General features: G+C 37.4%; 1 protein-coding gene across 3 annotated transcripts in view; it reads right to left on the reverse strand.

The window, feature by feature from the left end:
- Nucleotides 1–12,040, reverse strand: part of COG5 (component of oligomeric golgi complex 5) — a 174,228-nt gene that overhangs the window by 32,677 nt on the left and 129,511 nt on the right. For all 3 annotated transcript variants that reach the window (XM_059472074.1, XM_059472073.1, XM_059472075.1), the window contains exons 12-14: nucleotides 11,443–11,647; nucleotides 10,577–10,738; nucleotides 8,469–8,568 (exon numbers count right to left, since the gene is read on the reverse strand). In XM_059472074.1, coding sequence (XP_059328057.1) covers nucleotides 8,469–8,568; nucleotides 10,577–10,738; nucleotides 11,443–11,647 — 467 coding nt within the window. The remainder of the gene's footprint in view (nucleotides 1–8,468; nucleotides 8,569–10,576; nucleotides 10,739–11,442; nucleotides 11,648–12,040) is intronic.

A 12,040-nucleotide genomic window follows, 5' to 3' on the forward strand; every position in this document is an offset into this window, starting at 1 on the left:
AAGACTAAATGAGCACCAATAATGAACACAACAGTGGCTAGGAATGCAAGTAAAAGAGAATTTGGAATTTTGGCATCTACAAATCACAAGTTCAAATATAAACTGGATTGAAGGACAACAAGAGACAATTTGTCTCAGTTTCAGTCCTGGTGGAAAGTGGACATTTATTAAAATCTTCATAATGTACATCACTGACTGTCTTACCTGAAGCCTCAGGAAGGAGAACTGTGACTGAAAAGGTCTGAGAAAAGATAAAATGAATCTTTTAAAATGTTTCCTACAGAGACTGAGCACAATGGCAGGGCAATGCACTGAGCTATACAAGTTCTGTGGGCAATACTAAAAATAATTTAAGAACAACTGCAGCAGAGCTGACTTTCCATTGTATATATTTTGATGCTAATCTTATGTAATACATTTGGTGCTGATCAGCATTACAAAGATCAGTGCTCTAAAAATATCTGAACATGACAGATAGATAGATAGTCTTCAGCCTGTATCTCCATCCATTACATTCACTAAAAATAGAATATTAAATTACAGAAGGGCTTGGTTGCACTAGCATGCAAAAAGGTGCCATCTGAATTGGCTCAAAGAAATACTTGGCTATTCGAAGAAAGGGCTGAATACTGAAGAGTTAATATCCAAGAGTTTTCTTGCACCCATCCAGCAGTATTTTAAGTTGCCAATTAGCCACAATGCCATGGACAACTGTACTCTTTTCAAGGTCTAAAACTCTGGTAGAAATACCAAATGCTATATGAAAATAAGTCAAGTACAGCTGACAAGCACTGCAGATAGAAAAACATGTTGTGGAAAGCATATATTTTGAAGTTCTGGCAATCTAAGAAAATCTTAAGACCAAATGCAATAAGAAGAAAATCACATCTCCTAACTTTTGCCTTAAGAGATTTATTTACAGCAGGAGGAAGTATGAATTCCAGATGCAAGAAAAAAATTACTCCAATCTGTCAGCATTTTAAGCTTCCTCTTGAACAGATTTTGCATCCCGCTTTTGTTCAGTCTCAGTCACATATTGGCCACACCCAGAGCTGTAAATTAAAGGGTGCCAGGAAAGGTTCCTGTGTCTGGCACATGATTGTGGGCACCACCACTCTGGTAGGACACTCATGGCCCACCCACTGGCCTGGGCCAACAGCTCCTTTGCCCAGCCTCCCGCTGCAGCTGAGGAGAGGCAGCCCTGCAGCCACCGTGGCCAGGAGGGCTCTGGCAGGCAGGCCCTGCTCTGGGGAAGGGGAGCCCTCCCAGCTGGGCACTGCCTGGCCCCACTGCCCTCGGTGCCCAGGGACCTTCCACTCCTGGGTACAGACATCGCTGTTACCCTCCAGCTCAGAGAGATGTTCACAGCTGGGATGGCAGCTTAATCCTGAGTGTCTGTCACAAACCCTTACTGACCTTGTGCTCCCAAGTGACAGTGGCGGACACTGACACAAGCAGCAGGGTGACAGCGTGGAGCCATTCAACAGACAGCCCTTCTGCAGCAAAAACAAACACTTCTTGCTGATCCTTGAAATGAGGCCAACACTAATCGGAACAAACCTTGATAATACAAATTTGCCTTCACACAGATGAGACCAAGCTCATCTACTTACTTACATTTACTGTTCTAAGCATAGTTACGTGTTTTCAACACCCTTACTCTCTTTGAAAAACAAACCCAGACCATCTGGGGACAAGCAGTCAGTGATTGGGATATGCATGTATATAGTGCTTGCCTCTGAAGAAGGGGTTGACACGACAATGAATTGGTACATTTTCTACTTCTGCTTTTTTTTTTGTATTTACTTTCTTAAATTATAATGCACTAAAAAAAAATCTGTCATCAAGCACATGCTTCTAATCATTATGACAGATAATAGTACTTTACAATAACACTGTCCTACTTACACAATCTAGTACCAGTTAATTGAAAAGTAGATCTCAGTAGACCCTCAGAAGTTTAGAACTAATGTATATTAATTTTAATCACAGAATTTTTATGTTAGAGTCACTTTACATTGAAACATTAAGCCAGTTAAATATTCAGAATTGTTTCACAACATCTGAAATTCAGTTTCACCATTGTATTCAAAACCAAGATCAGGCTAAATCAAAGCTTCCCACTTACTTCCCAAGAAATCTTTTATGCCAACATATTACTGATCATATTACTGCTCCAGTGCTCTGCAACTGATGCACATTCTAGAACCATGCATAACATTATATAACTCAAATATTTACTTAAGTAAATATAAATAAATCTCGATATACTACTGAGATCCAGGACAGTGAGAAAGAGGCTGCCTACTCTATATCACAGATATCATCAGCTGATGCTGACTTTTCCCTCAAAACAATCCAGAATCTTAAGACGTCATTCACCCAAATGTTCCACACAAATATTCTTATGTCTGAAGTGCACAGTCATCTATCACTTTTGGGATCAGAATGACAAATTTTCTCTCATTTTGTTTCCTGGCATGTCCAGTAGTAGAGGTCAAGAATAAGTGATTCAATGTCCTGTACTTTGAGGATATGTGACAGCTATTTGAACCTTGGTGCAGTGACTGATTTTTGAGATGCTTACATATTCTCTTTAATCTCAAAATTTGCTTCTCTTCCTGGGTTTTTAGCATTTTAACTTTGAAATACATAAGATACACCACGCTTATGTTTTCTTAAGAAGACCAGGGCAGCATTCTTCAGAATGCCAGGAAGGACTGTGCTCTCTGCACAGGGCATAAAAACTTCCACGTGGCAAACGTGATAATCACAAACACCACAACCACTGCCCAGGCTAAAATCCTGATGAGAAGCCAAGCCTCTACCATGAGCTATAAAGGACAGTTTAGTAGCTGAGGGGAAAGGTTAGTAGCTCTCCCAGAGCACTGTCCTCAGCCTGTATTTCAAACCTCTGCCTCATTCATCTGCTTTTGTGATATATGTGACATCAGTTCAACCACACTGAGTTAAGAGAATTTTAAAAATTATTCAAATTCTCTACTTTCTTCCTCCTTCATTACACCCACTCTCCATCTCCACATTTTGAGGGCTTCCTCTCCATGATTGCTTACAAGTCTGACAGCGGGAAAGATCTCCATTATATCATCTGCCTGCAGCCTCTTGTCTGCTGGAAAGATCCCTTTTTTTAGATAAACTTATTACTCCATAAAATACAATATTCCATATTTAGGAAACACTCCAATTATAGGCGATCACAGCTCCCACCAATTTCAGCCTTTTCTACCCCAACCATAGAAAAAATCTGCCTAATTTAGTTTGGCCATGCAGGTTCTTGCTTTGTCTGTACTTCAAGCAGACATGAACTTTGTTTGTGCTCCAGGCTGAGGGAGTGTTGTATTCAGCAAGGTGCCACAGCTGAACTGGTCAGCATGGACTGGAGTGGAGCTAAAATGTGCTCTGCCATCTGGCAACACAGTAGAGTGAGTTTGTGTCTGCCTCAATCATGTAAGCACACAATATCCTTATATAGAAATGTTTTTAAGACAGCTTAATCCACCAGAATTTGCCAGTAATCGCCCCCACCTGCTCTGAAAAGTAAGTGGGCAATCTCATTTTTACAATGCTGCCTCTGCAAATGACTCTTTGCTTGTTTTATTGGCCAAAGGAAAACGTTGTCTCTGATGATGCCTTTAGTGATGCCCTGTGGTGGGAGGAGTCAGAAGACAGCCTCCATCAGACAAGGCAGGAAGGATTGCTCTGGGACTCTGATCAAAATTCATAAAGATAGTCTGACAGGACGACTGTAACTCTAGGGAGGAAACTGGTAGAGGTCTCCAGGTTCACAAAGTAGGAGAATCACACCTTCTCTAAACAACTGCATTTTCATGTTCACAGCACAACACATTTCATCTATGTGCACTTGGTGGGTGTGTTAGTGTATTTCAATCCACCCACATGACAAGCTGAATAGAAACAGCACAGAAGTAAGAGAACATGCAGTACTCACATTCAGGTAACTGAAATCATCACTCTAAAACCGGAAAGAATGCATCAAAAAGACCCAACAACAAATACTGTTTCCACCAGTCCTGTGCTGGGAAGGGAATAGACTAGAGGACCAAAGAGTGCTCTTCCATCTTCAGTCTATATGGACAATGGATCTTACAATTTATTTTACTGCTTGTTGTCAAAATTACATATCTTGTAAACTTCCAGAGCTATTAACCCTCAATGTTTCATGACTTCTCTATCAACAGCAAACAAAAATATAGTGATTGCAAAGTTGCAATGAAGAGATTTTTATATATAAGAGAACACACAACATTTCAAGTACATTCAAAATTCAGCTCAGTAAATTACAAAATTACAGGTAATCAACTGCGGAAACACAGTTTTGTTTCACTTTCAATCACTAGACTACCATTTTTAAATTTTTCTATAAATAAATGAAAAATCTGATATAAACTAGCATATTAACAAAACCAAACATGAGTTCTAAAGACTGCAATCAAGGAGGCATCTTTTCCAAAAAAATAACAGACCAAGTCTGTTCCCTTATTATGGAAGATTACTGCAGAGTATTACTCTAGAGCAGTGGTCTTTGAAATGGGGCACATGCACCACAAGGATCAGGCAAAAGAAAATGGGGTGCATGACAAGAATACCAACAGTATATTATCAACTTCAACAGTATTATCAATTTATTATCAACTTCTTATCAACTTCAACAGTAGACGTATAGAAGTTATAAATAAACAAGTATACATACAATGAGGGTGTACGCTCCAAAAGTTTATACTGATAGGAACGATAACCCTAAATGTGAAGATCACTGCACTAGAGGATCCTGTCACAATTACTACTGCCATGTCAAAGGCATGTAACAAAGATGCTGGTGAGTTTTAAGTTCTCTTTTAAACTTCTCAACTATCAGTTAAACAAAAATATCTCTAGGAAGCAGATTTATGAGCTCCTATCTTTTGTTAAGGAACATGAATAAACATCCCAAATGACTCAACTTTTTTGTTTTCAGGAAATGCAACTTACTGCCTTCTCACAAATCTCTTCCCTTCACTATACTTATTGTAAGTATTTGATGAAAGAGCTAATTTTCCTGATGTGGCCAATAAACAAGAGCACAACACGTTGAATGTATCAATCAAGACAGATGATTAAAGGTATTTGCAAATGGGAATGGATGACTCCTCTGGAACTGAATAGAGAAAAGTTAGGGTGCTTTCTCATCTAGGCTACCTCAATTGCAAGAAAAAGTGGCCAGTGAAGAAAATGTGGCTCAGTAAACAGACCTTTTGTTAAAATCTATGCACTGGATTACAAGGTGCAAATGTAGAAGAGGAAAATTTTGCTCAGATGTTCAGATTTGTTAACAACTTTTCCAATCTGGAATGAGAAGGATGTGGAAATGGTGACTAAACAGAAATCTGGTGGTGTTCTGTAATCATTATGAAGATGTCTCTGTTTTAAGGAAAACATGAATAAGAAGAAACAAAATTTAACGGCACAGAGAAAATATACCAAGCACACTTTCTCAGCACCACAAAACACAGGATGGGTGGAAGATGAAAGCTAATACTCTTAAATTAACAGAAATATGTTTTAAATCCAGTGCAATGTCTAATTAGCCCTTCAAACTCAGTATAGTAAGAACATCTGCAATTATACTGAGTGAAATTAGGACAATAATTCTGAATGCTGCATGGCATACCCCAACCACACCAAGCATCAGCAAGGGATTGACTAAAGATTCACCCAACATCAGAATGTGTCTACATACTGCTGCCTCCAGACATTATTATCTTCTCTGAACTGGTTAATAGAAGAACAGGTCTCAGGTGCAGGAAGTTCTTGATGTGGGGAAAGTTGAAAAGGGTACAAAGGCACAAGTAACATTAACAAATGTTTAGGATTTAGAGGAAGAGGCCATTTTTTCTTCGTCATTTTTGCTTTAGGACTGCATGTACAAACTGACAGATGCTGCTTTTGCTCAAAGGTAAAACCTTTGAATCTTGACTAACAAATTTCTTGTTATTTGTCTGTTTAAGGATACTTGGAGAAACAGACACGAAATCTCAGTGATTTCCTTGTTATGTGAAACTGAGTAAATAAAAACCCTGACATCAACATCAGAATGTCTCAACCTTTTTAGAACTGCACATTTCACTTCTTCACCTTTCAAATCTACCTACAATATTTCAACATTAAAAAAAATTAATTACTTTTTAAACTCTCCTGCCCCCATCTTCCTTCATTGAGTATTCTGAGATGGTTTTGTTTACTTTTAATTTGGAAGAGAACTCAATTTCAAGTTCCTCCAGGAAATTAAATATCCATCTCTAGCACTGCTCTGCTCTAGCTATCAGACATGCAGCATCTGAGCGGATATGTTCCATGACTCCTTCTCAGCTTTGGAGAGCAGGATTATTGTTGACTCCAAGCTATTGTTGGAGGCTGGATAGCAAGATTGAATTAAGATTGCATTCTTGGCTAAACCACTAAAACATAATGAAACAGTGCTGTCTAACATAGCTCCTATTCTACATGTGGTGCACATTCCAGGCTCAATCTGTCTGCCCAAAAATAGGCACCAAAAAAAGGCTAAGCTGTTCCAGATTATATCCAGAGGGCTGGCAAGCATGGCACAGGACAAGTGGGAGAGCCATGCCCTGCTGGAGAGGCAGCTGGAGGCTAGGAATGATATTTCAGCACTTCAAAGATGACTCTGACACTTATATCTTGGCAACTGTGTTGAGCACTTCTGGCTTTTAAATTTGTAACATATATCAGCAAGGAAAGAAAGAAGTTTTTAAAAAAGGGTAGCTGTGCAATATTATTTTACAATTTGTAGGTCTGTGCTTCGAGGACACTGATGTTCATCCTGCCAGGCTGGCTAACCCCTTCACTTAGCTTTTTAGTGATTCAAGTTCGCATTTTAAGTTGTCAAAATCAAGAAGTTTAAGGGCTCACACTCCCTCTTTCCTCCTACATTCTTTTACTTTAAGGTTAGGTAACACAAAGCCACAAATCATATACTTATCAGTTTATTTCTAAGTATCTTGGTTTTTTCAGGGTTTCTTATGAATTTTCCAGCTGTCTGATCACAAAAAGATGTTCACTTCCAAAGAATCCACTGGCCAGACTCTAACAAATACAATGAGCACAACCCTGATACTTTCACAGTTACAGCCTGAAAGGTCTTTTTTTTTTTCCAGTTGAATGCCACTATTTGACACTACACTCCATGACACAATGTAATTTTTTTTACCTATGATGACTCTCACAACCTACTAAAAATCCTCCTTTCTGTCATGAGCAAATTTCCTTCTGAAAATATGAAACCATGATTTGGTATCTTTAAAAGCAGACTCAACTTAAGCACCATGCTTTAAATAGCTAAGAAAATAATGCTAACACTTGTTTTTATTTTAAAGTTTAAATTAGTCTTTATGGCCTTCATGACTGCTTCACCTACGTTCCTTTTCCATACACCAAGTCAGCAAACTTCCAAGACAATTCATCCAATAGACAAGGTAAACAAAGTATGTGTTACTGAATTCCAATTTTTTCAAAGCTATTCTGAGATGGAAGAAATGTAAAAGTAAACAGAAACCAAACTAACTAAATTACTGCAATGTTTTGTAGCCAATTGGTACAAAAAAAATATTAGCAGGGATCTTTCTTTAAATAAAACATATAGTAAATGAATGTTACTGGAATCTGAGTCTGCTGTCAGAATTAATGTTGCTTATTAAGTGAACATCTTGTTTACAAATACAAGTAGTTAGTCATTTCTGGTGGGTCTGCATATTGCAAAATTTTTTTTCATCTCTTCATAAAAAAACCATTACAATTTCAGCAACAGCCATTAGGAGAAAATTGTTCATTTATATTTTTTTTTGTATGATGACAACATTGACTGTACTATCCATAGGCTTTTTGGAGGCTCTTACCAAAAGGATAAGCCTTTAGAGATCCTTCTTCTATTCTGGTTAACACTAAATACCACTGCATGGTAAATGATTGGAAATATATTACAAATACAAATAAATAAAGGTCAGTTAAACATATGTCAAATAATACATATATGGAAAAAATACCCAAAATTTCTTGCAAGTAGTGAAAAACTGTATTTGAACAGTCTAAATTTTAATACCATAAAGACGCTGTATCATGTAACTGATGTAGTATCAAATGTTGGTTAATAAAGAACTGAATTTAACAGTCTTGATTTTGTTTAATGACAGCTACAATTTTGAGATTTTAAAAATTAATATGGTAAATTCAATTTGGAGTTATACAGATAAATTTTACTGCTATCAATAGGCTGACTTTGTCTGAAGGCAGAATTTAATTGATCATGTTCATAAATACAACGGAGAGTTAATTGGAAGGTTTTGTCTATCTAGATTGCTTAACTCTTATGTTCTAAATCTACAAAACACTGCACATGAAAAACCATTGCTATGTAGAAATTTAAAGTTACTTACAAGTTGTTCTGATTTTACACCGAAAAGCTGAATGGTCTTCGCCACATTTTTGGCCACGGCTAAACTCAGGTCTGGATCAACAGCAGCCACATTTAGCTCACTGGAAGCAAAGATCACAAATCTTAATTAACAACTGAACAGTGCTGTATTGAATGCTGTATTGGATCGATAAAGAATTAACTATGAATCCAGAGTTACGTGGCACATCAATTTAGAGAGAGTAACACATACAACCAAGTCTTTCCACGCACCGTAATTCAGTTTACAATTTAACAAGTCATTTGGGAATTTTATGTGCAGCGCTCCTATTCTAGTAGGAATGAGCAAAGTTTAGGAATGACACTTCAGTATGAAATCACTATTAGTAAGCCATTCAAAAATATTGACAGCAATTAACTACATTCAAGCTTTGGCAGCAGCCTTCAAACATTACAGGTGAATACACAGTCATTCAACTCTGGAATTACATGAGCTGTGCAGAAATACCCAGGGGATGCCTTAGCTTGACACAACTAATAAGCTGTGTTTTAGGCAATCCTTCATAGTAAAAGAGGCCCCCAAGGAATGACAGGGAACAAACGAAGAAGGAAAAGATTTTTAATCACTTCCAGTATTTTTTGTTCATTAACGTGCCCAGATCTCCATCGGCTGGGGCTGCATTCAAAACTGCTCTGCTGAACACAGGCAAGCACAAGAACCGTCATGTTGCTCATGGTGAGTTTAACCTCTCTCAAGAGCTGGAGAATCACTAGGCACCCCAGCTTGGAAAAATCTTCTCTGAGAACTCTCTAGGGCTCCAAACCTCACAAGCTGAAGGTCAGTCTAGAAGATTCAGTTGAAATTTCACAATTTTCATGTTGTTTTCCTTTCTCTTTTGCAAGAAGCAAAACAGTATCAGTCACCACACCAACAGACATGTCCTGAGCATCTGTAACTCCCAGTCACAAGTACTGTGTCAATATTTAATATTTTATACACACACATACTGTGAATACTGCCCATGTTTTTTCAGACTTTGTTAAACAGAGTAGTTGTTACCAAAACCTTATGAGGGAAAATGCACCATTGGTAATTTAGGTATCTCATTCTACAAATTCTACCTGGAATAGTCATATTTACTTATCATCTTGCTGTTTTACTCTAATAAAGTATTTACATCAGGTATTATCACTTCCAGCCAAGCAACTACCACTCTCCTTTGATACAGTCAGGATAATTAAGATACCAGACACTGACAGTATGGGTAAAATTTCTCTTCCTGATCTTTTATAAGCTTAAACATTAAAACTTATGTTTTATTTATTCCAGAAAAACAAAATACAGAAAATAAATAATAAACTGTATTTATTATAAATAATAATAAAGAGGTGCCTATCTTGCTGCATTCAGCATTGGTGCAGCCTCACCTTGAACACCATGTCTAGTTCAGGGTCCCACAATGTAGGAAGAATGTGGTGTTATCTGAATGTGTCCAGAGGAGGGCAACAGATCAGATGAAAGGACTGGAAGGAATGTCCTGTGAGGGACAGTGAAGGGTGTGGGTTTGCCAAGTTTGGAGAAAAGGAGGGGCAGCCTCCTTGCCCTCTACAGCTTCCTAAGCAGGGAAGTAGAGAAGGAGTTGCTGAGCATCCTCCCCAGGATGAGTCAGAGGAGGTGTGGGAATGGTTCAAAGCTGCATGAGGTGAGGTTCCAACTCAGCATTAAGGAATCGCCTAATTAACAAGAGGGTGGTCAAACCCTGGAACAGGCTTCTTGGAGAGGGGGCCGATGCCCCAAGCTTGTCAGTATTTAAGAGGCATTTGGACAATGCCCTTAACATGTTTTAGCTTTTTGGCCAGCTCTGAAGTATTCATGCAGTTGGACTGGATTTACCACTGTAGGTCCTGTCCAACTGAAATACTCTGTTCTGTTGTGTGTTACTCTATTTTATGCCATCCTATCCTATCCTGTCCTAAACTCTGACTTGATTTTTGCACTCATCTACTTTACAATTAAAGAGTAATCAACCTTTTACAGCTAAGGAAGTCTCCTTTCTAAAACTGTAAGTTATGAAAAAATACATGTTGAGTATTTCCAATATACATTTCCAATGCCTCACGTGTGCATACCTGGCTATAGTTTTAATGATGCTGTCAAGCTCGTCAGAAGAGGGAGGATTACGACCTCCAGGAGGAAAGACAAGATTGATGGGGTCAAACAGTCGAGACAAGGATTTTGACAAATAGGCAGCTTCATATTGTTGCAGTGAATCCTTCAAGGCCTTTTCTGGACTTTGCACATAAGAAAAAGTTGTTACATTTCAAATTAAAATACACAATAGCATTAAATCTTTCCAGACATACGAACTTTGCAATACTGAACCTGTTTTTCCTTTCTGCTTTTTAAACATATGCATATAAAAAACATTCTTCTGATAAGTCTCCCACTGACTGCTCAAGAACATATTTAAGTCAATACAATTCTCATATAAAATATTCATTTTATCTTACATAAGTCTGTAAGTCATAATAGGCTTGATAAGCCTGTTTCAGTTTGATCTTTCTGATATCACTTAGATGATGTTTATTCTATGATGTATAAACTAAAAACTGTGAATCATAACAACTGAGCATTTGTCATACTCAAATGATTGCAGTGTCAACTGAAGAAAGCTAGTGCTGTAATCACAATACATACAAAACTGAATTTTCACCATTTTCCTATTTTTTTCACCCAAAGAGACAAAAAGATAGAACTTGATAGAACTCAGAGACTTTGTGAAAGACAAGACAACCCAACACTGTTAGATATATAGCTTAATGAAAAGCCTAGAGCTCTAAAATAGCATTAGAGCAGTAACTGCAAGAGGGGGGAAAAGCCTTTCAAATTCTCCTGCAGTGACAATTTGAATAACAGTGAGTTTAAAAAAAACATTCTGCTTTCTTACAGGGTGCAAATATTTATATTTTATAGTCATACAGTTCATAATACATACTCATAATCTTCATTTTTTTGCATGAATATGTCCTGTGCATCTTCTTCCATTTGTTGTAGTTCAGCAAAAAGATCAGTAGTTCCACTTGTGTTAAAAATCCTCTGAATATTTTGACTATATTGTTGGAGGCGCTTCCACAAGTCATTATAAAGCCTCAGTAATTTAGGGTATTCTCCTTCAAATGCTTGCTTCAAAAACATAGAGGCTGTAAAATAAAGCAGTAAGCAACACACAATGCTAAGCTCAGACTAATTTTTTTATTCCTACAAACAACTTCTATCCTTGCATTTATATCAATATTACACAATGCTATCCTAAGTTTAATATTAATAATGTAATATTTCTAATTCATTTCAAAGTGAAATAACTATAACATTAAAAGCACTTGACAAAGGATGTAAAGCACCAATATAAAACCGAAAACTGGAAGACTAGATATGAAAAAATTATTTTGTAAAATAAATGTTTGGTGTCAAACTTAATAATTATCATTCATTTAAGGCCAAAGGGTAATTGGAACTCTCTAAATCTAGAGATTTGCTAACAATATCTTGATGGAGGATAAGTGTGGGGCTGTGCAACTTTGAAGATAACAATT

Source organism: Ammospiza nelsoni, chromosome 5, assembly GCF_027579445.1.
Source record: "Ammospiza nelsoni isolate bAmmNel1 chromosome 5, bAmmNel1.pri, whole genome shotgun sequence".
Lineage (NCBI taxonomy): Eukaryota > Metazoa > Chordata > Aves > Passeriformes > Passerellidae > Ammospiza > Ammospiza nelsoni.